This window comes from Phyllostomus discolor, chromosome 5, assembly GCF_004126475.2.
Source record: "Phyllostomus discolor isolate MPI-MPIP mPhyDis1 chromosome 5, mPhyDis1.pri.v3, whole genome shotgun sequence".
Lineage (NCBI taxonomy): Eukaryota > Metazoa > Chordata > Mammalia > Chiroptera > Phyllostomidae > Phyllostomus > Phyllostomus discolor.
In genome coordinates, this window is record NC_040907.2 from 30,517,104 (window position 1) to 30,542,769 (window position 25,666).

The 25,666-nt window shown below is 54.0% G+C and overlaps 1 protein-coding gene across 2 annotated transcripts in view; it reads left to right on the forward strand.

The window, feature by feature from the left end:
- The window catches only part of RNF220 (ring finger protein 220), a 225,790-nt gene that overhangs the window by 165,328 nt on the left and 34,796 nt on the right, over positions 1-25,666 (forward strand). For both annotated transcript variants that reach the window (XM_028511203.1, XM_028511204.2), the window contains exon 2: positions 24,568-24,700. In XM_028511203.1, coding sequence (XP_028367004.1) covers positions 24,568-24,700 — 133 coding nt within the window. The remainder of the gene's footprint in view (positions 1-24,567; positions 24,701-25,666) is intronic.

Here is a 25,666-nt window from a genome sequence, read left to right on the forward strand (position 1 = left end):
GGCCAATCCCCATTCCTACCCCGGGGACTAGGTCGTGAAGAGTACAGGCCTAGGTGGACTCGCTTCTGCCATTCGTCTACAGTGGCTTGCCCACCTTCAGACCCTGTGATCTCAGGCCTCCCTTCCCATGATACACTTGTCCACCAGCCTGCACACTGCCTTTCCCGTGCCCGAGGCCTGCCTCCTCTCCTGGACTTCATCAGCCTTCCAGAAGACAAAGCCATGTCTTCTCCCTGAGGAGCCCCTGGCTGTAGGTGTGGCTCCTCCCACTACATCTCCTTTCTGACGCACTCTGCCCAACTGGGTGCTTCAGGCCGAACTCTAAACCGGCTGGCCAGACCACAAGCCTTACCTGACTCCCCAGCGTGACTTATACCTCCCTACTTCCAACCAAACCCCCCATCCCACAGAAGCTGGAGAGTGATGGAGTTGAGGGAAGCATTCATTTGAATCCCAGCCACTCCATTTCCATGCTGTGTGACCTTAGGCAAGTCATCAAGCCTCTCTGAGCCCTAGTGTGCTTATCTGTGAAATGGCAATAACAAGAATATCTACCTCCTGAAGGAGGAGTAATGTCCATCTTAATCTCGCTTACGCTTGCCAGGAGTTCCAGGTGATGGGAATTAATGTCTCCATTGCATGTTCCAAAACAGGCTTAAAGAGGGCAAAACCCTCATCTCCTTGCCTTGCACTTCCATTTCTCCCAGTAGTTTAATTTAACTCATATACATAAATACCTACGCTGGAAACTACAAAGAATATGATGACTCTAAGACCAGGGCCCTGTCCTCAGAGAGCTCCTGGAGGGGGGTACAGGGCAGGGAAAGGGGGTGCACACATAAGGCTGCGTGCAGAGGAGTGCAGGCTTCGGACCCTGGTGTGAGGGAAGGTGCAAAGAGTGGTAGCAGAAATGGCTGCCAGTCGTGGGCCCAAAGCAAAGCCAGATATGAGGACAGAGGAACTGCCAGGGATGGACAGGGTACCTGGAGCCAACATGTGTGGCTCTGTGATATGTGGCCCTGTGATTGCTGAGCCAGGTGGAGTCCCCAGAGAATGGATTTTTTAGTGGGGGGCCCTGAGCTGAAGTTTCACAGGGCTGGTACGTGACGTCCCAGCTCAACCACTCAGCGTGTTAGAAGGGCCGGCCTCCCAGGCAATCGCCCACCCTTTGGTGGGGTAGGCGGCCCAGGCCCTGCTGCGCAAGGAGAGTCTAGGTAGGGGGCTGAATTTCTTCCTCTGCCCGTCTTCCCTCCCACTTGTGCCCCTGCCACCAGGCCTGTGGTCCTCCGCTCTCTGCGTGCTCGGTACTCCCTATCCTCCCAGGGCCTGCCTTCCAATGGCACCTTCCCAGCCTTGAGGAGCCCCATTCTTCCTCGGGACTCTCCCAGCTCATGGGGCCTTCCACCAGGGTCCTGAATACTTCCTGCCTTAGGCCAGGTCTTACATTTAACTTAAACTCAAGTGAGTCTCTGCTCTCTCCACTGCCCACCTCCCAAGTGTTTGCTCCTGTCCGTACTCGACACCATCTTTACTCTTCGAGTCCAGGCTCTCCCCAGGGCTGCTTACTCAGGAGCCTATGGGGAGTGGATGCCACTGATACCAGACAGAGCTAGCGAACAGGAGGCCTGGGGTGGGCACGAGCTCATCCCTCCACCCGTTTGCTCATTTGACATCACTCGCTGTGCCAGGCCCTGGTGACAAAAGAGATAAATATAGGTACCATGTGACAGGTCGGGCGTAGAGACCATAGGGACACATAGTCTTGCCTAAAGGTCCAGGTAGTACTGCTTCCTAGAAGAGATCACCATGAAGCTGAACTCCAAAGGGTGGTTTTGCGAGCAAGGGAACAGGTAAAGGCCTGAAGGTGAGAGGAAATGGCTCATTTGAGAAACTGAAAGAAGCCGGAGTGCCCAGAGCAAGGCTGTGCGCAGGCAGAGCCAGGCTGGCCAGGTGAGTGGTGGTCTGCGCATAAATGCCCCGGCAGGCCTTGCTAGGGAGGTCCTTTCAGTGCTGGTCAGGCCTTTTCAAGTCCCACCTCCATTACGTGCTGCCGTGGGACTTCAGGTGTCTTGCCTGACTCCTGAGTCAGCTGCCTCATCACTGAAATGGGAATAATCCCAGCTGCCTGCACCACACGCAAGGATCAAACTGTTCCATGCGGGGCCAGGGCCTGACTTATTAGGGTACGGTTGTGGACACGGCAAGGCAGTCCTTCTGCAAAGCACCATTCTAGTCACAAGCCTCGGTTCCCTGTCTAACGATTAGGTGGGGGTGGCGTTGATAACATTGCAGTGGGGCGGGGCGGGGGCGCACTCTATAAACCCGCCCAGCCGTGAAATGCCCCGGCCATGCTATTCCTGGGCTCACAACACACCCGTGGCTCCCAAGGCCCACAGAACAAGGCTGGGGAGACCCCCCAACCCGTGCCACCCAGACCCTGTGACTCCCTTCGTCCTCTTCCTATCCAGCCGCACTCAGTAGCCCTGCCACACCGCCTCTGCCTTTGCCTTGGTCATCGCTCCTCACTTCCCGGTCTTGCCATCCTGCACCCGAGACCTCTGGTGATCCCCCCTCCAGGAAGCCTTCTCCTCCTCTGAGCGCTGACCTCGCTCTCCTTCCCCCTTCAGCCTCAGAGCAATACCCAGCCCAAGAGCTTCGGAGCTGGGGCCACACTTCTTCCGCACCCTCGCAGCACTGGCCTCAAACTTGGAGGGTGTCCCAGGATTAAGTTTGGAACAGCTCATGATAAAAATGAAAGGAAAGAAAGGCAGGGACGGACAGACCAATGGATGATGGGGAGAGAGGGCACAGGGTGGGCTCTCCCTTCAGCACACCCAGCCTGAGCCCTGGTAGGCTCCACCTGGGTTCCTTCCCTCAGCCCCGCTCTGCAGTTCAGACTGGGAACTAGGACGTGACTTTAGAGAGGGGGTGCAGGCAGTGACAGGGCTTAGAGGCCCATGGCGCAGCTGGTAACAGGCTGTGCCTGGCCAGGCCTCCCAGTGCCCTGTCTCAGGACCTCATTGCACATAACCTCCAGCCCAACCCCCCTCACAGCTGCCTCCCTGCTGACACTGGCCTGTGTTGTCCTGATGACCACTGTCCACTACGACAGGGGGAGGGCCAGGCCTGCGTGGAGGGAGGAACTCTAGAGCCTGTGGGCAGTGCCTCCTAAGGCTCTTCTGTTGTCGGCCTGGTCCCCAGCACCCCCAGATCCACAGCTGCTCCCCAGTTTTCCCAGGAGGGCAGGAGGGCGTGAGGAGACAAACTCTGTGCGAGTCTCTGTGCTTCAGGCTGTGTACACACTCGTTCATTAGTTAAAGCAACCTGGAGGCTCATTATAATCCTCCATCTCTAGGTTTGAGGAGATGAAGATCGAGGTAGATTAAGGCACTTGCCCAGAAGATACATGGTAGCAATGCTAAAATGGGTTACAAAACCAGGTCTGTGACTCCAAAACTCAGGTTTCACTCTCCCCAGTTCCCTAACTCCACTCCCTACCTTCAGCCCAGCCCCAGGCCCTGGGTTTTGGCCTATGAGTGAGCCACCAGGGCAGATCAGAGGAAGTGCAGGTAGAAAGAATGTCAGTGTGGAAAGAATCAAGTTCATAAGCTTGAGAGGAGAGGGATGTGTTTCTGGTGGGGAGTCTGGGTCCAGAGCTGCTGTGGTAAGTGTCTTCTCTAGCTGTCTCTCCCGGTCATAGAAGCCCAGTAGGTGGCCACAGAACAGGCCAGAAGCACAGCCTGCCCAGCCTCCTCCCTCCGTACAGACCCCCTATCACTTCCCCAGACTCGACAAGGGGAGGAGAGGCTCCCTTCCCTGGTGTCCCCCATGTCCAGGTCCCAGCAGAGGGCAGGGGACCATTACGCCTCCCATCCTGCCCAGCCTCTGCTCCTGATATGATTACTCCGGCCAGACGCTTCTGGTGCAGCAGACAGGACGGAGCGCTGGACTGCAGGAGCCAAAAGTTTCCTCGTTAAGCTTACCCAAGACCACTTTGGACAAGTACTGTTTTCCCCTTCCCTGCCTAAGGTACCGAGTATCCCAGGGTGTTAACAGCAGTAACCACAGCAGCAAACAGTTGACGCAAAGGGCTTGTATGTGCTAGGCGCTGTTTAAATGACTTTCTGCATAACCCTGTGAAGTAGGCACTTCTATTCCTTCCGTTTTACAAATGAGAAAATTGAGACACTAACAAGCTAAGTAACTTTCCCAAGGTATTCAAAAGGATCCTTTTATTTCAACGGTTGATGACAAAGTGATTTCTCAAACAGTAGAGATATTTTTCAAAGGTTGAAGTGCTTTGTACATGCAGAGGTGGTTTTCCTAAATAGAGGCATTTTTAAGCGGAGGTGGGTGCTTTTCAAAGGCAGAAGTGCTTGGCCTATGCAAGGGTATTGTATACGACACGATGCTGCCCAGTGTCAGAGGTGGTTCTTCTCTGAGCAGACTCACGTCACCTAGACTGCAGCCTTGGGCTGGGGGTGGGAGCGGTGGGGGGATCACAGTAGGTAGCCCACCAGGACAAGGTCAAATTGCTCCTATTTAGAATAGCATTCCTACTTAAAAATCACAAAATGTCATGCTTGGAAGGGATACAGTCTTACAGCTCAGCTGAGATAACCCATCACCCCTGCAAGGATTGGCCTCTGTAGTGCTCGGGAGGGGCAGACGGGGAACAGAGCTGGGAAAGAGGAGGCCCCCTCAGAGAACCCTTGATTTAGAAAGTGAAGGCCCTAGAGGCTGCTTTGCCCACCCCCACACACCCTGCAACACACACACACACACACACACACACACATCCTCCCTTTTCACCTGCATTCAGTGCTGAATTAGTGCACATACTTCCTGCCTTTGCCACATGCCAGAAAACGGAGCCCTTAGGACGGAGGAGAACATGGAGCACAGATAAGACTCCCCCGTTTCCCCCACAGAAAGGGGCCTTCCAGGAGGAGTGTGGGAATGCCCACTGTCAACTAGACTGCCAAATCGCCTTCCCCCTGCCTGGGGCCAATCCCTAAGTTCCATGGCTGAGGCCAGGATGAGCTTCATGGGGCCTGTGCCCCAGACCCTCCTGCCGCACTGTCCTGGTCAGGCTGGTATCAAACGGAAAGTATGGCAGAGGACAAGGAAGGTTACTGGAGAGGCTAAGGGGCATCAAGTCTTGGGACAGGACTGAAGCAAGTGATAGCCCAAGGGTTGAACTTTGGCAGACACAAGAGTTGGGCTGAGGGTGGCATGGGGATATAGCTCTGGAATTGGGAACTGGGGTTATTTGGGGGAATTAGGATTGGATTCAGGTTTGGATTGAAGTTTAAGATTTGGGCTAGGAGGTAGGGCTGGGTTGGCTCAGAGCAGTGGGGTTTGTTTGGCTTCAGAGCTTCCCTAGAAACTGCCTGCTTTGTGCTGGTCTAGTTGAGCCCATCTTCAAAGAAGAGGGGATCCCTAATAGTTACCCACGGCCTCTGGTCTGGGAGCTTTACTGAGGAAGCAGGAGTGATGGTGAGGATGAGCTTTGGAAGGGAGCGGAGTCAGCGTCCCCCGCCGGGAAGCCGGCTAGGTTAGGACCCTGCTGCTGAAAGGGTGAAGGGAATGCTCCCAGACCGGCAGCATTCCCCCAGGAGCTCCATAGAAATGCAAAATCTTGGGTCCTGCTCCAGAACGACCCAATGGGAGTCTACATCTTGACACAAACCTGTAAGTGTTCACAAGTACACGTAAAGTTTGAAAAGCACCGGGGAAGTTTTCTTGGCTGGAAGCCTGAGGTGGGGGTGGGACAGGAGAAGGGGGTGGCAGGGAGGGCCAAAGAGCCCTCCGCACCTGCGCCTGCTCCTGGGCCTCCTGCCTGACACCCCCTCCCAGTGCTGGAGCCACAGCGACACCTACTGACCACGGGCACCTAGGCCACCCCCTCCAGGACATCTGGACCCTGTGGTCCCGCCCTGCCTGGCCTCCGCCCAGAAGCTGGCTTTCCTGAGTCCTGGGGATCTGGTCTCCCCAGCTAGGCTAGAGCAGGTGTGGGGTGGGGCAGGGCTGCGTGCAGGCTAGGGCTCTGAGGCTCCGGTATGAAGAAGGCGGGACGAGTGAGCAGGTGTCCGCGAAGGCGCACAGAGCTCCGGTCACACACCGAGCCCTGCCGTTCTCTCCGTACTCAGCAGCTTTTCCACTCTCTTCACTTGAGCCCTCGGCTGGCCGGAATAGTCAGGGTCCATCTTCCCATCCCAACATCCACCCAATGCCCCACAAGGAGGTGGGGTGTGAACCTATGTCTAAACAACTCTTCCCGGAAGCACACTTTTAGGAATTACAGCAAGTGAAAAGCAATTCAGGGAAGGGGAGCAGCCAGGCTATTCCTGTCCAGGGTGGCAGTGGCCGGAGACCCCCACGACAGAATTCTATCACCTGGGGAGGCCGAAGCCAAACAGCAGAGAAGGATGAGGACGAGGACGGGGAAGCCAACCCACATCCAAGGCAGGGCCCAGCTGACTTGCCCCAGGGCACCGGCTGCCCCAAAGGGCCCCTGGGCTGTGGGCTGCTGGCCCAGGGCCGCCAGGGAGGGGACAGGAGCCTCTCTCCGGAGGCAGCAGCAATCTCCCCTCCCACCATCCCAGATCCCAGTCACTGCCACAGCCCACCCTAGTCTGCCCTCAGCTAGGAGAAGGGTTTGCCTGAAAACTTGATGATTGTGATTGCCATTAGTGGTGATTAGTTAAAACATCAGAGTCTAAACAGTCAATTGGTTCTAATAATTAATACTGTGGCTCCGCTATGATGGAGGCAGGGCAAAAGGGAAAGGAGACAGAAAAAGAAGAGGAATGAGGAGACGGGCCGAAGAGCCAGCCCCAGCCCCAGCCCCCTCGCCGCCATTTCTTCACCCACGCAGCAGGTGTCGTGCCAGGGTGTAGCTAGCCCCTCACTCCGTGTGCTACAAGGCATTTTTATAAATTACATCACTGAGCTAGCATAACCGCCCTTTTACTCTCCATTTTATAGGTAAGAAAAATGAGTCTCGGGAAGGTAAAAGCTAGCAGATGTCCAGTACACTTTGGTGAATGAATGGATACATAAATGAATGAAGTCCCAAAACTGAAATCCAAACCTAGTTTAGCCTGACTCCAAAACTTTGGGGGACAAAAGGGACGTGGAGAGGAGACTCGCAGAGACGAAAAAGAGAGAAAACACATATTCATTCCCCTCTTTCTCGCCATCTCTCTCCTTACACACACACACTGCCTCTCACACACGTGCCCCATCCTCTCTCTGTCACAGAACACACCCCTCTGTCACCACACACGCGCACGCCCTTCTCTCTCCCCCTGCCTCCCTCGTCCCTCACACACACAGAAACCTCCATCACATGCCTCTCGCTTCTCCATACTTTTCCCCCCTCACCGTGTGCCCCCCTCTCCCCCATCCACACCTCTCACACTCTTCACTCACGCTACGTCTCTGTTGCAACCCCTTCCTCCCAGTCCCCCCACACACCCACTGCCACACACACACACACACACACACACACCCTAATGCACACCAACAGCTCTCCAGCGGCTCCCTCCCACCTGCCCGCCCCCCCCCCCCGCCCCCCGCACGCCCAGATGCAGACGTCTCTCTGCCTCGAACCAGGCCTCCCCCTCCCACTTCTGTATTCACACTCCCTCTCGGCCACACTTTTCTGTTTCTCTTCCACACACTTCTCTCTTTCTCCCGTCCTTACTCACACATATTTCTCTCCCATACACGCCTCCTCTTTTCCAGGGCCCCTCTTTCTTCCTCAGTGTCGTGTCTCCAGCTCTTAGAATGTCACTGGGCTCGAAGTAAGCACTCAGAGGCTGTGTGGGAAATGAGATAAACATACCTGCCCCTCTCTACGTGCTTCACCCACACGTACACACATGTACACACACACGCACACATGCCCCACTTCCTCCCTTCCACCCCGCGCCACACACACGTCTCTCTCGTACACACAGGCGTACACTTCGGGCCTTATCCCAGAAGCAGCCCCCTCGTACCCTCCTGCTCTCTTGCCCTTTCAGAAGTCAGGCCCTGAGGCCTCCAGCTGGGCTCTCTCTGGCTGGGCTCGCTCATCTCTGAGCTGTCCCCAGATCTGGGAGGGCTGCAGGGATTTCCCCGCCTGGCAGTGGTGCCGGGCTCCAGCCCAGACTCCTCGAGCAGGCTCAGCCACTCCCCACCCCCTCCCCGGGTCACACGCAGAGGCAGAGCGGCCAGCGAGCAGGGTGGCTGTGTGTGCATTGCCATTAATCAGCCCTCCTGGTCCGCTAACGAGGCTAATGCGGTAAGTGACAATAGCCCATCTTGGTTCCTGATTTAGGGGCTCAGGACGGAAGCTGGGCTCCTGGGAGTGAAGACGTGAATTCTCCACGACACTAAACCTTCAAATAAATCTCCTCCAGTCAGAGAAGCCCAGGGCACTAAATCCCATGCGCCGGTAATTGAAACCCTTAGAGCTTTCTTGGGTAGGGAAATTGCTGAGCGAGAGAGGGAGAGAGAGAGCAGCCGAGGGGTTCCCGGTGGGGCGCTGGGCCAGCACAGAGACTCGCAGAGGGCTCTGCGATGGGGGAGGCTGCTGGGGAGCCTCTGTGAGCACGTGGGTGTCCTGGTGGGCATGTTGTTTGTCAGGGTTTCTGGGCATGGGATGTTACTGTCCGGGTGTGTCCGCAGGGGGATCTCCGCCCCTCCCCGTCTCACCAGGACGGGGAACGTGTGCGCTTTTCTGGCACAGCAGTCATGGAGCCTCTGTCTCTTCAGAGCCTCTACCGTCTGAAACCCTCGGAGTCTCTGCCCCGCACTGAATGTGAAGCCAGCTTTCATCCGAGCAAAAAGGAATTTTCAACTTCATCCCGATTGCCTTCCTTCCCCTGCCCCTACTTCTCTCACCCCCACGCCTCCGCCACCCGCCCTCTGCCATCTTGTACTCTCTTTCTGGATGTTCTCCTGTGGTCCCTCCCAGTCCTCCTCACGTCAGCGTGGCCACTGACTTACTGAACCGTCACTACTGCCCACCCTGGGTCAGGGCCTGAGCAAACCAGCATGAGTCAGATAACCTCCCTGCCCTCAAGGAACTGAGAGTCTACGAGGTGAGGCAGTTGGATAAACAATTAATTGCAACATTATATGATGAGTGCAATAAGAGAGATATAGACATAGAGGAAACACAGGTGGAAAATAGAGTAATTGACTAGTAGAGAAGGCTTCGAAGAGGAAGCTTTGCTTGGTGCAGTCCTAAGAGTTACAAGCTGGCCACGGGGAGCTGGGTGTTGTGGCCGTTACTGGCCGTGAGAATGCTAAGTGAAGGTCTTGTACAGCCATAGCTCACAGCATTGCCAGAGGGGACGTGAGGTCGGAGAGGGGCTTGTATGACGAGTTTAGTGTTTATGCCGTGGGCTTTGGGAGCCGAGGAAGGTCTAAGTGACTGATAGGACCTGACTTGTATTTTAGGAAGATCCTTCTGGCTGTGAAGACTGAAATGGATTAGAGGGGAGAGAAGAGTGTTAGGAGACTTCATAGTAGAGACTGGAGATGTTGATGCCTGAACTAGGCTGTGGAGAAAAGAAGTTGGTTCTGAGGATGCTTAGGAGGGAAAAACAGCTAAGATGTTGACTGACTGGATGGAGGAGCCTGAGGAAAGACTAAGAATCCAGACTGCCAATTTGGGGAGGACCGTGGATGGTGGTTCCATTCATTGAAATAGAGAAAGCAGGAGGGAGACAGGTTAGAGACGCGGAAGTCCGGGTTCAGGCAAGTTCAACTTAAAGAACCTGCGGGGCACCCGAGTAGAGCACCTGGCACACAGCGACACAGATGGGTCAGGCCCGGAGGTGCAAACGGAGGGAATGAAGCCAGAGCAGAGCTCACGCACAGAGTGTGCGGAGAGAGGAGTGGATGGACACAACCTTTGTTGAACAGAGTAGTTAAGAGCGTGGGCTATGGTATCACATGGCCTGTGTTAAACGTCCAGCACCGCCCTCGCCAGGCTACCACAGGCAAGCCGCAGAAACTGTGCGTGCCTCTGTTTCCTCATTCATGACGTGGGGGTTGAGAAGCGCGGAGGTTGGCACAGAGCAAGCATTGGACCCACTTCCCTTCCTCCTCGTCTAGTCAACTCCTCCTTATCCATCACACCTCAGCCTGTGTCCCATCCTCAGGGGACCCCCTCTGGACCCCTCGGAGCAGGGCAGACTCCACCCTAGAGGCTCCCACAGCACTGTCCGCCTCCCGCTGGCACCACTGCCATTTCACAATGTTTGTGTAATTATTTTATTGCTTCTTACTTTGTAAGCTCCAGAAAGGAATAGATTCCATTGCATCCTTAGATCTTGGTGTAGTGCCTCGTACATGGGAGACAATAAATATTTATTGAATTAACAAACAAATGAATATAGCTGGAGGAGCCATTTGATGAGCTTCAGGGATCTGACTGAGGGCGGTTTGAGGGAGCACCGAGTGATGGGGCTGAAAACCAGATCGCAGCTGAGTTAAGAAGTGTTTAGGAGATGAGGGAGTGAGGACAGCAAGTCAGACTTTGGAGCATCTTAGGCGAAAAGGAAAGGAAAGGAAAGGTAAGGTAAGGTAAGGTAAGGGCATTAGCTACCAGGTGCCATGTGGAAGGGAGGGGTGAGTGGTTGATGTTGGGTGACGGAAGGGACTCTGGCATGTTTATGCTGATAAACATGGGGCAAAGCATGAGGAGAGAAGGGGGATGCAGGAGAAGGGGGGCCACAATGGCTTTCCCAGGGAATGTAGACAGGAATGGCGTTCTAAGTACAGCACGAGGGATTAAGTTAAAACAGGGGAGGGCAAGTTCCTCTTCCACTGGGATCAGAAGAAAAAAGGAGACAAGTGTGGATCCAGAAGTTGAGGGACTTCATGCCTAAGAACTTCAAATTTCTGTGGAGTAGGAAGCAAACCACCTAGTGAGAGAAAGGGGGGGCAGAAGATGGGGAGGGGACTCGAGATAGTAAACTATTATTGAATTGTCTCTGTGCGAAAGGGGAGACAGAGCTGACCGAGGAAGGGCGTGTAAAAGCGCTGCTTAGTGGTGCTGAGACTGGGCACTATGAATTTCTATCAGCGCATATCTTCGTGGTTTTGTGCTTTTCTGCAGCTGCATTCAACCGCCTACGTGTCTGAGATAAAAAGGAGAATAGCGGGATTGTGGAAAAGGCAAAAGTGGCAACAAGGTTTTGAGTGTGTCGGCAAGAGAGTGACGACGCGATGCGCCCTGGCGTGCAGGCGAGACCCCCTGAGTGGGTGGCATCTTGAGAGATGGGAGCACAGAGTGAGGAGCGAGTACAACGGGCACAGGCATGCGAGGCCGGGGGGAGAGGGAGCCCCGTCACAGAGCAATTTGGGTTGCTGGCAAGGTGCTCCGTGACCAAGTGGAATACAGGGGAAAACGACAGGAGTTGAGATCAGGGCAGTAGAGGCGAGGTTTGGGGCCGACAGGTGAGTGTCAAAGCCCGCAGTGAGTGTGGAGAGTGGAGGGCTGCCGTGAGGGGGATGCAGGGTGGCGCCTGACCACAGGCCCGAGGGTGGAGAGCAGTGGTCTGGAAGCGGCAGTGAGCGCCCGGGAAGACACTGATCCCACCTCCTGGCCTGGGGGACCTGGAGCTGGGAGCACAAGCAGCCTGCACTGGAGAGTTCTACAGGGCGTGGTGTCCCCAGGGGGCATGCAGGGTTGGGGGAAAGCTAAGAAAGTGAAGGGAGTACCTAGGGACCTGGGACGGAGAAGAGTTTATTGGTGTGGTGTTCAGTCCCACAGGGCATGATGGGAAAATGGTAAAGAGACATAGGTGGAGCCCCCTCTGCCCCCTTCCTTCCCCAGCATCTCTCCTTGACTGTCTGCATCTCGGCCCCACCTCCCCCAACTTCACATCTCTGCTCTTTCGCCCTCCACTCGCACACACGCATTCCCCATCCCATCCACATGTCCCTCCCTCCTCTGGGAAGACCCCTCCCTGGACCTCCCCTCCCCAGACCCTCCTGCCCTGCCCCACCCCGGCCGGCCTGAGTGAGCAGGAACCCCTGCACCTTCATTTCTCAGGTCACTGCTTGGCTAATGGGCTATTAATTTGCTCAATCGTCCCCTGTGAGGCAAACTCAATTTCTGCCAGCCAGTCGTCCCTCCCTGTCGACAGCGTGATTGATTGGAGGAACAGCTGTCACCGCCCGGCTGCCTGCTCCCTGCCTCCTTCCCTTGGAGTCCACAGCACCCCTCCTCCTCGGGCCGCCGCCCTGCGCCCACAGAAGCAGCACACCCCTGCCACCTGCCCAAGGATCTGTCGCCAGCAATGAAAAATGACAGAAATATTTAAGGACAAATAAGGTTTCCCAACGCAATTGAAAATGATTACAGGCAGCTACAGATGGGGCCAATCTGATGCGCAGCAGCAAATCAAATCGAATTTCCTTATCGGCGTATTATTTTAGGCGTTATCTGGCACGTTGATGCAGTTATCAATTCAATTTCAGCCGCTGGTCCGCTGTTTACTGTCTCGCCTTTGCTGGGAAAAGGTAAACATGCTCAGCCCAGCAAATTAATTTCTGGCTGAAGCCAGAGGCTGCGAAGGGCTGCTCTGCAGGGCCCACGGCCCCCATCTTGGCCCTGGGCTCCCATGGGCCAGGCTGGCCGGGCACGGGGCAGGCCAGAGCATGCCTGGGGAACAGAAGCCCCACGAGCTGCCTGCCCCCGCTTGGCCCCAGCCCCAAGCAGGGTTCAGGGCTCCTAGGAGGCTGAAGTGACCGCTGCTGGCTCCACGGCTGCTGCCAGGGAGAGGTGAAGGTCTCCCATTAATTCCCAGCTAAAAATGACAAATTCATCTTGGACGACAATTAAATGAAGTCAGTAATTGATGCTAATTGATCTCCAGATGCGAGGGCTCCCCTCAGCCTTAGCAGCACGTGGCTGTCTTGCTCACTCTGCCCACCCCAGCCCTTCTCTTCCTCAACTTCTCCCTGCTCCTCTCTTGGTCCTGGTTCACCCCCTAGGGCTCTGGGTCTGTTGACCCCGCAGGTCTGCTGGAGACTGCCGGCCTGGGCTGGACTAGCAGGCAGTGCCTGCGGCCGAGCAGCTGGCCCGCTGCCGTCCAGCCCTGCAGGCACTTGTCATCAGTGCCCCAAGTTCCACCCACCAGCCTAGAAAGCAGGTAACACTGCCCTCCTTCGAGGTTCGCGATTTATTGCCCACAGCTGTGGAGGTTCCCACTTCATTTTTATAAGCCCGTAGCCAGAGCCAGCAGGGGGTAAAGCACACTTGGATTTACTTTAAACAGTACAGTCCTAGCATTTTGGTTTCATGGCAAGGAAGGCACTAGGGGAGAGGGAAGTGTGTGGGCATGCTGGCGAGAGGATACAGGTACACTCGGGCTGTGTTTGCGTGTATGCATGGTGCTCAGGTGTGTTTACCTAGAGGTGAAAGAATACCCACAGTTGTCTGAGCACCTGTGTCTGCCAATGCCCACTCGGGCACATATGTCAACATTTGAAAGGACATGTGTACTTGTCCATCTGTGGATAGTTTCCTGAATTGGGCCCTTTTCTGCAGTTTGTGAAGCCCACTCCAGGGCAGCTCTGGGAGGCCCCACCTGCTGCACCCACTGCCGGCCCGGCCCAGCCCAGGGCACTGTCTGGAAGTCATTAGCTGAGGGAGGAGGGGAACTGAATTGTAGCTCCACAAGAGAAGAGAGAGGCTGCAGTTGTGTTGGGGACAGCCAAGGTCAGCAGTGTGAAATAATGGTGACCCCCGAAACCCCTAAACAGGTTGGTTGGTACACTTGGCTGGAGCAGAAGCTCCTGGGGCCAAGGGTTCAGGTTCCATGCCCAAGACTCAGTGAGCTTGACGGTGCCTTGGCCCAGAGCCCTTGGATCCAGCTCAAGCCCCAGTCTGAGCCTGAACCTGTCCACACAGGCTGACCTCCGCCTGTCTGCCTGGCAGCTGTTTGCTGTTGGCCACCCAGGAGCCACGTCTGACTCAGCCCAGGCCCCCCGTGTTGCTGGAGACAGTACATGGCATCCGTCACCATAGGGGTCAGGGCACCAGCCGGGTTCTGGTTCCACGAGGACCTGGAGCTAGCAGGAGGCCGTGTGGAGTGGACAGTGCCGATCCGAGCTTCTGCCAGCAGCGTAGGGGGAGAATGGGAAAGGGCAAAGGCTTGTGGGCATAAACCTGTCACCCCTGTGTATTCTATCTGAGCATATATGTTACATGTAGGAAACCTGGTGCTGTGTGAGGGGTCTGCACATGTTTTATGGAAGGAAAAACCAGCAAGCGAAGAAGAGCACACCTGGTAAGGTAGATGACCAGACCAGGGTCAGGGAGGGGGCAAGGAATCAGAGAAAAACCCACATCTCCCAGCTAACATCTGCATCTTGGGGGTGGGGGGGGTGATTAGCAACATCAGTGATCATTATTCATTAATTCAAGAAATATTTATTGATGTCTACTTTTACTACCACGGTACTACTATTCTCTTACTTTGGGCTGTGCCTTCTGCTGGGCAACAGGGGCTACAGCAGTAAACCACTCGCTCCTTGCCCTCAGGAAATGTACGGTCTAAAGAGGGTGGCAGACTCAAAACAGGCCATTATAACGTGTGACTAGGGGTAATGCAAGAGGCACAAAGGAGGCGCCTGCTGCAGCCTGGGGCAATCAGGGAAAGCTCCCCAGAAGAAGAAATTCCGAGTCCTAAAGCATAAGTAGGAGTTAGCCAGCTGGTGTAAATGGTCCCTGCCATATCCCTTTTGGTTGCTTGCCAAGCTCAAAGCAGAGACAAATAGGCCTGTTTGGTTGCACGTGACTCTGAAACTGCTAAAAACGTCACCTCTACCCCTCCAGCACCAGCCACTGCCGAGTCTGGGCAGGAGGGCGCACAGCTGTTCTCAGGGCCTCTCTGGGCACCAGCAGATAAGTACGGGCCACAGCTAAACACACAGCTCTCCTCTGCCCACCCCGCCCCCACCTCCTCGACCAGGGATGCCTATTAATCCTGACAAATGATGACTTACGAACATGTAATGCAAACTGATTCATCATACATTCAAATCCGCCGCCCCGCCCCAGCGGGAGGCCCCAGCCAGACAAGTGTATTACACGGATAATGTATTTGACGTATTAATAAAACCAGCCGCATTGCTCTGGCGCAGGGACTGGGGAATGCCAATATACGATGACAGATCACATATTGATGAAATCCAGATGTTTGGAATCATAGTCTTGGGGCCTTGTTCATATTGACTGAAGGTAAAAAATGCCGTCTGTCAGTGTGTTAACTCTTCCTGTCCCACACTCAGCCGAGGCGCCAATCACGGTTTTCTGGAGAGAAGGGGAGGGGGGGAAGGGATGAGTGAGAGGGGGGAGGGGGGGAGTAGTTGGGTGTTTGGGTGGATGAAGAATAGATGAGGCGGGGGTAGTGGTGCTGTGGGTACGATGGGTGGACGGGACGCTTGTCATGCCTTCTGCTCCTCACCTCCCGGCAGCCGGTGACCCCGCCCACGACACTCCCCCATTCCTTGAAATTCTTCCCTTGTTGGCTCCAGTGGCATCACATTTGTTCTCATCCCCTCCTCGGCTGATCCCTCTTAGTCTTCGATGACTTAAATATCTCCCACCTGTTGGAGTCACTTAGGGCTCTGTTCCAGCCTCTTCTCACTGTACGCTGTCTCCCCAGAGTGACCTCACCCACTCTTACCATCATTCCTTTATTCACCCATTCAATATGGATTCATCGGATATTCACCATATGGCTTGTTCTAGGCACAGAGGAGGTGGTAGTGAACTTCAGTTCTTATCTCTATGCCAGTGTCTCCAGTTCTATAACTCTAGCCCTGGCTTATGTATAGTGCCTACTCAGCATTTTCACATGGAGGTCTTACCGTGTCTTAGTTCCTCAAACTGAGTATATCCAAAGCTAAACTCATTTTCTTCCTTACCAAGCCTGCTGCTCATCCTCTTGTTCTACACGCCAGTAAATAGTCTACCATGTAGCATGGTAGCCAAAAACCTCAAAGTCGTCTTTGACTCCTTTCTGCCCTGTGTCCCCATGTCCAATCCATGGTATCTGGTATCTCCGTCATCATCATCATCGTGCTAGGATGAGTCAATGTTATGTCTCACCTGAGTTAGTGAGATAACCTCCTAAACAGCCTTCCTACATTTGCAGTTAGAATGACCCTTCTAAAATGCCAGTCTGGCCAGAATAAGAAGTCAGAGAGAGCCCTGGTTCAGAGTGTGGTTCAGTGGATTGAAATCCGACCTGCAAACCAAAAGGTTGCTGGTTTGATTCCCAGTCATGGCACATGCCTGGGTTGCAGACCAGGTCCCCAGTGGGGGGCGGGTGAGAGGCAGCCTATCACTGTTTCTCTCGCACATCGCTGTTCCTCTCCCTGTCTTTCTCCCTTCCTTCCCCTCTCTAGAGAGATTTCAAGCATGAGAAGGACTCAGTGCCCTGAGGGGGCCATGTGAGAAGGAATGTGTGTGGCTTCTAGAAGCAGGGAGTAAACCCCAGATGACAGCTAGCTAGAAATTGAGACCAGTCCTTCAGCTGCAAGGAACTGAATTCTGCCAAAATCCAAATGAGGCTGGATTCATACTCCTTCCCAGACCCTCCAGATAAGCACCCACCCAGCCACCATCTTGACTTCAGCCTGTATGACCTCTGATCAGAGGTCACTCTGTGCTAAATGTTTATGTTACGAAACTATGAGATAAAAAGCAGGTGTTGGTGTAAGCTACTAAGTAGCACATTGTCACGCGGCAATAGAAAACTAATACAATCATCCTTCTAGGTGACTGATTCATCATTTTAATGGATTCTGATTATTTTAACCTGCTGTACAGGACCTTCCAAAGTGTTACTGTAATCTAATCTTTCCAACTGTATCACATTTTTACTAGTTGCTTAAAAGTAACAATCACTCCCATCAAAAGAGACAACCAATCTTCCATCTTGCTTTTCATTTTCCAACTTCCTGCTCTTTCTGATTGCTTTCACAGTTAGAGGGTCAAAGCATATCTCCTGTCTTGATTCCTTTGTGGCTTTTATTTAACATTTCTCATTGGGTCTTAAATCTCTATACAGAGGGGATGGTGTAGTTCATGGCTTATACTAACATTTTTCAAAAAACCATAAAAAATTTCCCAAAAAATGCAAGTCTGATATGTCACTCCCATGCTTAAAACTCTTCAATGGCTTCTCATTTGTATGTTTACAAAAAGTCCTTAATGTGAGCTTTTAAACCCTCCAGAACCTGGCCTCTCTATCATCATCCCTCAACGCTCCGCCACTCACTCTCTCTGCACCAGCCACACTGAACACTTCCCAGTTCTTCCCTGAGGCTTCTCCCTTCTGCACCTTCCACGCGCCATTTTTTTGTCTACAGTGCCGCTCCCCCGAGGTCATTGCCTGGCTGGTTCCCACGTACCCGTCAAGCCTTTGCTTGACCATCACTTCGATCGCCTCCCACACTAGATGGTGTGCTCCCAAGTTCTGCGTATTTCCCTCTTTCTAAGTCCCCCTAGGGACGTGTGTTTAATGTAGCTATCCACAGTTAGGTCCTAAACTTCCTGAAGGCAGACAGCTGTCTGTCTTGTTCATTAGTGCATGGCACTGGTCCTAGCAGACCAGTCATCAGTATTTCACTGGCATTTGTTGAATGGTATCGAAATATTCCTATCTGAGTGGATGGGTAGGCAGGTAACTGGGTATTGCCCCGTGGCAAAGAGCCCTAGTTTTTGGAGTCAGAAACACCTGGATTTAACTGTCTGCTCTGAACTTTCTGGCTCCTTCACATCATTGTTCTGAGCTCCAATTTCCTCATCAGTGTGATAGAAATAATAATACCTAAACTTACCCTGGCTGGTGTGGCTCAGTGGATTGAGCATGGGCTGCAAACTGAATGGTCCCCAGTTCGATTCCCAGTCAGGACACATACCTGGATTGTGGGCCAGGTCCCCAGTAGGCAACCACACATTGATGTTTCTCTCCCTCTCTCTCTCCCTTCCCCTCTGTCTAAAAATAAACAAATAAAAATTTTTTAAAAAGATATGTTGTGCCCTGGCTGGTGTAGCTCAGTGGATTGAGCGCAGGTTTGCAAATCAAAGCATTACTAGTTTGATTCCCAGTCAGGGCACATACCTGGGTTGTAGGCCATATCCCCAGTATGGGGTGTGCTAAAGGCAACCATACATTGATGTTTCACTCCCTCTCTTTCTCCCTCCCTTCCCCATCTCTCTAAAATAAATAAACAAAATCTTTTTTAAAAAGATATGTTGTTAAAAAATAATAATAATAATACCTAACCTCATAGGACTGTTGTAAGGATTAAATGAGATAAAATGTGTACAGCACTAAACCCACAGCCTAACATAGAATAGTATCCAATAAGCAATTATTATTATGAATAAATGGATGGATGGATGGATGGATGGATATATTGACATGCAAACCAATAAATAGGGATATGGTTATTGATGAATAAGAAGAAGGAACTTCACGGAGACCGGAAGGGCCAAAGTACCTACTGAGAGATATACAACCTTGATCATGGCAGGGAAGAAGGCCAGATGCCGGGCAAGGCCAGGCTGGCACCAGGATGGGGTAAATACAGACACAAATCAACTGTGCCAGCGCCCACCTAGAAATGGTAATGACTCATCCCTTGTGCACAGCCTTGATGTAACTGGATATCCACGAACGTCCTAGGAGTTAATCATTGTGATCCCTGTTTCACACAAGAAGAAACTAAAGCTCAGAAGTGCTGCGATTTGCTCAAGTTCTCGCAGCTAGTAAGAGGTCACTCTATTGAACGTTGCTTGAAGGCTCTCCTGTGTCTTCGTCACTAGGAAATGGAAGCCCTTTTGGTGGGGGTACAGGGAGAGGAAGGGCAGGACACATACTCATGTATACACACAAACACACACATAGACGCACACACATACCCTTAAAAGTCCCAGCCTCTGTTGCCACGTGTCATTGGAGTTAAGCCTCACCCTCATTTTAACCCCCCTCCTTCTTCCGTCAGACACCAGCAGCCAGGTCCCGCCTCTCCGGGTCCGGAGAGGAAAGATCCCGGCCCTGGGATTTGCTGCCTGAACAAGCAGAGGGGTGAGAATGGAACTGCAGACCACAACCTGGGCCAAAACCAAAGAGGCCAAGCCAGAAAGGCCGTCACATGGTGGGGAGTCGCAGGGCCAGATGGGAGTTAGTGACCTAGGAAGGGAAGGCCTTCCCTTTGGATGAGACCCTCGTCCTGCAGGGTCCAGCCTGCACCAGGCCTCCCAGAGAAGACGGCCTAGAAGAAGCAGCTGGGCCAGCCCTGGAGTCGCCTGCTCCCAATGGTCAGCAGCTCCCGACAGAGGGGGGCAGCAGAGGGCTGATCTGGGACCCCAGGTCCCCGAGGAGGCCGTGTTCCAAGGCTTGAGGGCTGAACTGGCCAGAGCCTGGCCCGGGCAAGGAAAGGGCTAGCGGTGGCTTGACCTCTCCTCTCCTCGGCTGCCCTGCCCGCAGCTCCCGTCACAGCCGCAGTCAGTCACTTCCCGTTGAAGCCTCTTGTTTTCCAGTGGGGAAGGCACTCCAGCATCTGGGAAGGGAAAGAGACCCTCAGGAGGCCACACAGCTAGGGAGCTTCCAGGCCCGGCCTGTCTCTCAGCCGTGACCTTGCGGTCACCTCTCGGCTCTTTGAGCTTGAAATGTCCTACCCAAGGCTGAGAACAGGGTCCGGGGCCCCACTGCTCCCCACCCTCCTCTTGCTTCAGGGGATACCTGTGGCAGGCGGAGAAGTGGAGGTGGCAGGTTCTGTGGGAACCGGGGTGGCGGGAGGGCGGCGCGGTAATGAATGTGGACGGGAGGCGGAATGAACGATCCATCTTTGCATGGGAGGGGAGGGGGCCGCGGGTGTTCCCCCCACACACTCACACACTCAATCAGGCGCTGTCAGACCTCCGGCCGCCTGGCATTTTGGTGAAGAATCTCTCAGCTAAAAATTGTTGTCAGTCCCATTTCCTCGTTATCAGTGCAAGGGCTGAGGCAGCGCCCGGGGATTAGCAGGAGCGGCGAGCGCCCGCACCTGCCATCCTCTGCCGATAACACTGGGCCTCCCGCCTCACCTCCCCCATTCATCATCTTTAGCACTGACAGCCCGTCCTAGTCCCTGTCCCCATCCCCTCGTGCATCCCGTGTCTCCCCACTGTGCTGCACAGACTGCTCCTGACCTCCCGAGGGAGCTGGGCCTCCGGAGGAGAGATGAGATTCAACCCAGGCTCAAATGACCTAGACCCACCTGTGGCAAAGGGCTTGGCCGGCTATGGGGTGGGAGGCCGGGGCAGGAGTGAACGATGCTTTAGGGGAAGATGCTTTCTGACAGCCTGTGCCTGGTGGGCTCCGTCTGCCCACCTGTGATGCTGGCAGCGGTGCTGGAGAAAGGGTCCTGCATCAGATGGGTAGCTGGGCTAAGGACTCCTGGAGGCCTCTCCAGCCTGAGATGGGCTCCCAGATCCTGGGAACCCTGGAAGGGAAGAGCCAGAGGATGCCTCCTCCCAGGCCTAGGACGAGTAGGGGGTTGAGGACTTCATTCCCACCCCCACAAGACCACAGCCCCCTCCTTCTGGCCATCCCCAGCAGTTTTATGGCCCATTTTATGGCCACTGTAATGGCCCAGGTCAAAAGCTTCAGGGAGCTGTATTCTGGGAATTATGCAAACGAGGAGCAGGCCCAGGGCCAGAGTATGGATTTTGTCATTAAACCTGGGCAGGCCATGTCGTTAGTGCAGTAAAACCCACGTCATGACCACAGGTCTCAATATAAAATTATAGGGAACACAGCGGGGGAGGGGAAGCAGGAGGCCCACGGTCACGCTGACACCTGCCACTCCGGCCCCTGAGAAAGCGGGACTGGATGGGGAATGCAGGCTGCAGGGCTCCTCCGCGGATGCCTGTCAAGGCAGCTCCTGAAGCTGGGATCCAGGAAGCGGGCCCATTGTCCCAACAGGGAAACTGACTGCGGCTCCAGTTTCAGGAACGCAGATCTCTGTGGCAGCCGGACAGATGGACTGAGACCCGGTGTATGGGAATGCTGAAGCCTGGCGCCAGGCTTGGAGGGGGAGAGCCACGCTCGAAGGAGCCCTAGGAGCCAGAGCTGGGGTCCCAGGCTGAAAGGGGACACCGACCCACATGTCCACCTCGGCTCAGACCCCATGCCTTGGATCCTCCTTTCTCCCATCTCCTCTCCTACGGTTGTCCTCTTTAATCCCGGGTTTTGCTTCAGTGATTTGTTTCAACAGCCTTGTCAACTCTCCCTGACTCACCCTTCCCCTGGAGCCACCAGCCCTCCTCTGGCCCCTTCCTGCCCCACCCAGAGCCTCCCTCGTGCCTCCCCCCGTCCATCGTGACCCTGACCAGGGCTGCACTGACCAATAACTGACTTTCTCTTTTCGATTTCCTACTAGTTTGTGATCTCCTTGAGACCAAGAATGTGTTTTATTTGTCCCTGAATTTCAGTTCCTCCTAGAATCATATCCATATCTGAAGTAGAATAATCGTTCAGTACATGTTTGCTGAATTTAATAAACGAGGCAATGAGATCAAAAGCCAAGTACAGAGGTCCCCGTCCAGTCCTGGGCCTCAGTTGTCCCATCTGTAAAATAAAGATGATGACCTGGAGGCTGTCTAGGGTCTCGCTCACCTCTGAGAGCCTCTGGCTGAGTGCAGTTCAAGGCAGAGCTCAGACTCAAATCCTCATCTCCTGCCCTGGCGGGTGCTGCTCTGTTGGCTGGAGCTCCATCCTGTAGCCAAAAGGTTGCAGGTTTGATTCCCAGTCAGTGTATATGCCTAGGTTGAGGGTTCGATCCCTGGTCCGGGTGCATATGGAAGCAACCAGTCAGTGCTTCTGTCTCGCATTGACATGTCTCTCTCTCCCCTTCTCTCTTTCTAAAAACAGTGAAAAAAAAAAACAAACCTCTGTGAGGATAAAAAAGTATATCCTCATCTCCTCACTTCCAGACCAGGGCTGCATCTGCTTCTTTCACTCAGAGCTGCCTGCCAACTGTCCCCTGAGCATCTGAGGTACAGCCACCAAGGCACATGAGCAGCAGGGCCCTTTGCCCTGCTCAGCGACCTAGCCACACAGACTAGAGGCTTTCCTACCTCACCCTGACACAAAGAAAGCCTTGAAGGCTGACATCCCAACTCTGCAAAGGTCACCTGACTTCTAGGGCGACCTGCTCTTCGTCCCTACCTCGCCTCCCTCCCTCCCTCCTCTCCTCCCCCTTGCTTCATCACTGAGCTCCTGGTGTGTGTCGTCTGTTTTCAGTTGCCTGTAGATAAAATAGTGGGTAAGAAGCAGCCCCTGCCCACAGGCAACTCACGACCCACTCATTCATTCACGCGTTCCTGTGCTCCCATTCTCTGCCTGGAACACTTCTGAGTCACAACTTACATTTCATGTCGTTGGTTAAGCTTCTTGTTTCCCACTCCTCAAGACACACATCCAGAATGAGTTGCTCCTCCCTGTGAACACGCAGGAGAGCCGTGATCATCCTCAGCCTGCGTCGCAGGGAGGCGAGTTCTTGGGTTCAGCCTGTCTGGGGGCTCCCTCAGGCCGGGGCTGCTAGATTTCACCAATAAAAGGACGGGCACTCAGAAAAATTGGAATTTTTAGAAAAACGATGAATGCCTTTTAGTCTAAGTAAGTTCCATGCAACATTTGGGACATACTTACACTAAAAATTATTCATTATTTATCTGAAATTCATATTTAACAAGGCATCTTCCATTTTTAATCTGGCAGCCCTGCTCATGCCAGCCTCTTGATCATCACTGGCATGGCCTTCATCTCTCTGAAAACTGGTCTTGACCTTCTCCGGGCATCAGTGGGCAGAAGAAGCAGGGAGAGAGGCCTGGGCTGAAGCTAAAAGTCCTTTCTCCTGGCAGGGCTCCCATGGATAGGCAGGGATGTTTCCACATAAATAGGGCTCCTCAGCCGAATGCCGGTAAGCGGAGGCCAGGGGAGCGCAGGCTGGGAAAGTGGCACGGGAGGGGTCTAGGCAGCCCCGGGGGTGTACTAGGCAACCTGCGGGCCCCTTCCCAGCATGGTGAGTTCTGGTCACCCACAAGAACAGAGTGGGGACAGGGTTCAGGCTTTCAGCCGGCGCCCAAGGCCGTATAGCCAAGCACTATACCTACGTGCACTTGTGTACTGGGAGCACACAGTTCGAAGGACGTTGTGGAGGGGGAGAGCCCAGCATCTGCGAGATCCACAGAGGCCAGTGGGGTTTATCCAAGTGAGAGGGGGCACAGCCTAACCAGGGGGAACACAGATTCCAGGAACACTGAAGGTGAGAATGGACGGACTTAGTGGTGAAATAAAGGTGGGCATAGAGGCAAATGTTACTGGCTTGGGTGGCGAGGCCAATGCAGGTGTCATTGACTGGGGTGGGCCCTGCTGATGACGGGGCAGGTCTGGGAGGGACAAAGAACCTGAAAAAGTCATTTTGGGATGGTTGAGTTTCAGATTTTCCTGGGACATCCAAGCATTGGCAACCAAAGGCCTTGGGATATTGGGGTCTGGAGAACACGGGAGGGATCCAGGATAGAGTTTCAGATTCTGGAGGCAACAGGGCACAGGTAGGAATCAGGGCCAAGAAGGAACAATATTTCCCAGCATGCAAAGCAAGGAAAGAAGAGGCTATGGAAAGAAGGAACCCTGCAGAAAAGCGAGGAACTGGGGCAGAGAGCTACCCTAAAAGATGGCATTCACCTGGGTCCCTTCCCGCCCTTCCCACCTGACCATGAGGGCCTCTGGGGCAGGGACCAGATCTGCATCCGGTCTGTCCCACCACTCAGAGTAGACAGCAGACGGTGTTTGTGGAGTGACCGCAGGAAAGGATCGCCTTCCTCCCTCTTTCCGTCCTCCTCCAGATTTGGGGGAGGGTGGAAGCACTAAGAGGAAGGGAGAGGCAGAGAGGGCACCGGGTATGCTGGGTGACGGTGTGATTGAACCGAGACCTTCACTAACCTGTGTGAAGTGAAGTGACCAAGGTGTGATTGCCTGGAGCAGCGGTTTTCAACCTTTTTCATCTCACAACGCACATAAACTAATTACTAAAAGTCTGCAGCACACCGAAAATATATTTTTTGCCAATCGGACGCAAAAAAAAAAAAATAGGTGTGATTTTGAGTCATTCCTACCGACGGCTATGCTTGTGTTGGCTGTTGTCATTCTGTTATTTGACAGACTCGGGGGAAAGAGGTCAGTGCCCCTGACTAAGCAGTCAGGTATTGCACGTTTTAAACATGCTTGCAGCACACCGGTTGAAAATCGCTGGCCTGGAGCATCGATTGTGTCCTGATGATTTCTGAGAGGGGCGTTCACGGCCACAGCCTCTGGGGCTGCAAAAAGGAGTGACACTCACGGTCTCCGAGACCTCCAGGCTCACTTTTCTCGAAGCCAAGAAGCCCGAGGAGGCATTAGCAGCCTTGGGTCGGAGGATTAGGACACCGGGTTTCCCTCTGCAGACCGGCCCAGCTTATATTTCTGTCTGTTCTTCTTCCCTCACCAGGTAAGAAAAAGGCAGCAGCCTTGTTTGACAGCCAGGCCCCTATTTGCCCCATCTGCCAGGTCCTGCTGAGGCCCAGTGAGTTGCAGGAGCATATGGAGCAAGAACTGGAACACCTGGCCCAACTGCCCACCAGGTAAGCCACCTAACAAGGGAGCTTGCCTGCCAGAGGCTGCCACTCAGGATCCTGGCTACCGGGTCCCAGGAAGAGCTGCTGGGCCCGCACCCCAGCCTCTAGGCAGAAGATAAGGCCCTGATGCCGTTCTCCTCCACTCCGCCTTCAGGCCTCGGGTCCGCCAGCTGAACGGTGCTGCCTTCCTCTTCTTGCTCTGTTTTCAGAGATGGGAAGAGAGTGACCCCTCTTGAGGCCACAGTCTCAAAAGGGCACAGGAAGAGCTAAGGAGGGATAAGCCGATCCACAGCCCCTGAACTGCCACACTGCGCCCCAGGGCAGGGGGAGGGCAGCAGGGAGCCGGCCTGGTGGCCCCACCAGAAGTGCAGCCTGGTGCTGCCACCCAGGGGAGTAAACACTGCCTTCTCCATGAATCTCCAGGTCTGAAAGGCGACAACCTTGAGGATGTGTTCAGGCCTGTCCCCCACTGCTTCACCCTAGCTCCCCTGTCTGTGCCGGAAGGACTGGGGGGAGCCTCCTGGACAGCCGGGAGGGGGAGCCAGGTTATTAAATAGAGCAGAGGAGGGGTGTACCAATTTACCCCAATCTCAGCTGTGTAAAGCAACCATTTCATTATGTCCACGGAATCTGTGGAGTCAGGAGTTCAGACAGAGCACAGAGGGGGTGACTTGTGTCTACGGCAGGGTGTCAAAGGCTGGGAAGGACTCGGTAGCTAGGAGCTGGGATGGTCTAGAAGCTCTGTGGCTCACATGTAGGGCTGACGTTGGCTGTCATCCGGAACTTCAGCGGGGGCTGTGACCGAAGCACCTACACACAGCTTCTCCATGTGGCCCAGGCTCTCTCATCTCATGGCAGCTTTGGGTAGTTAGACTTCTTAAATGGTAGCTTAGAGCTCTAAAACAAATGTTCTAACCTACAGTATATGGAAGCTGGGTCATTTTTTTATTTCTTAATCCTCACCTGAGGATA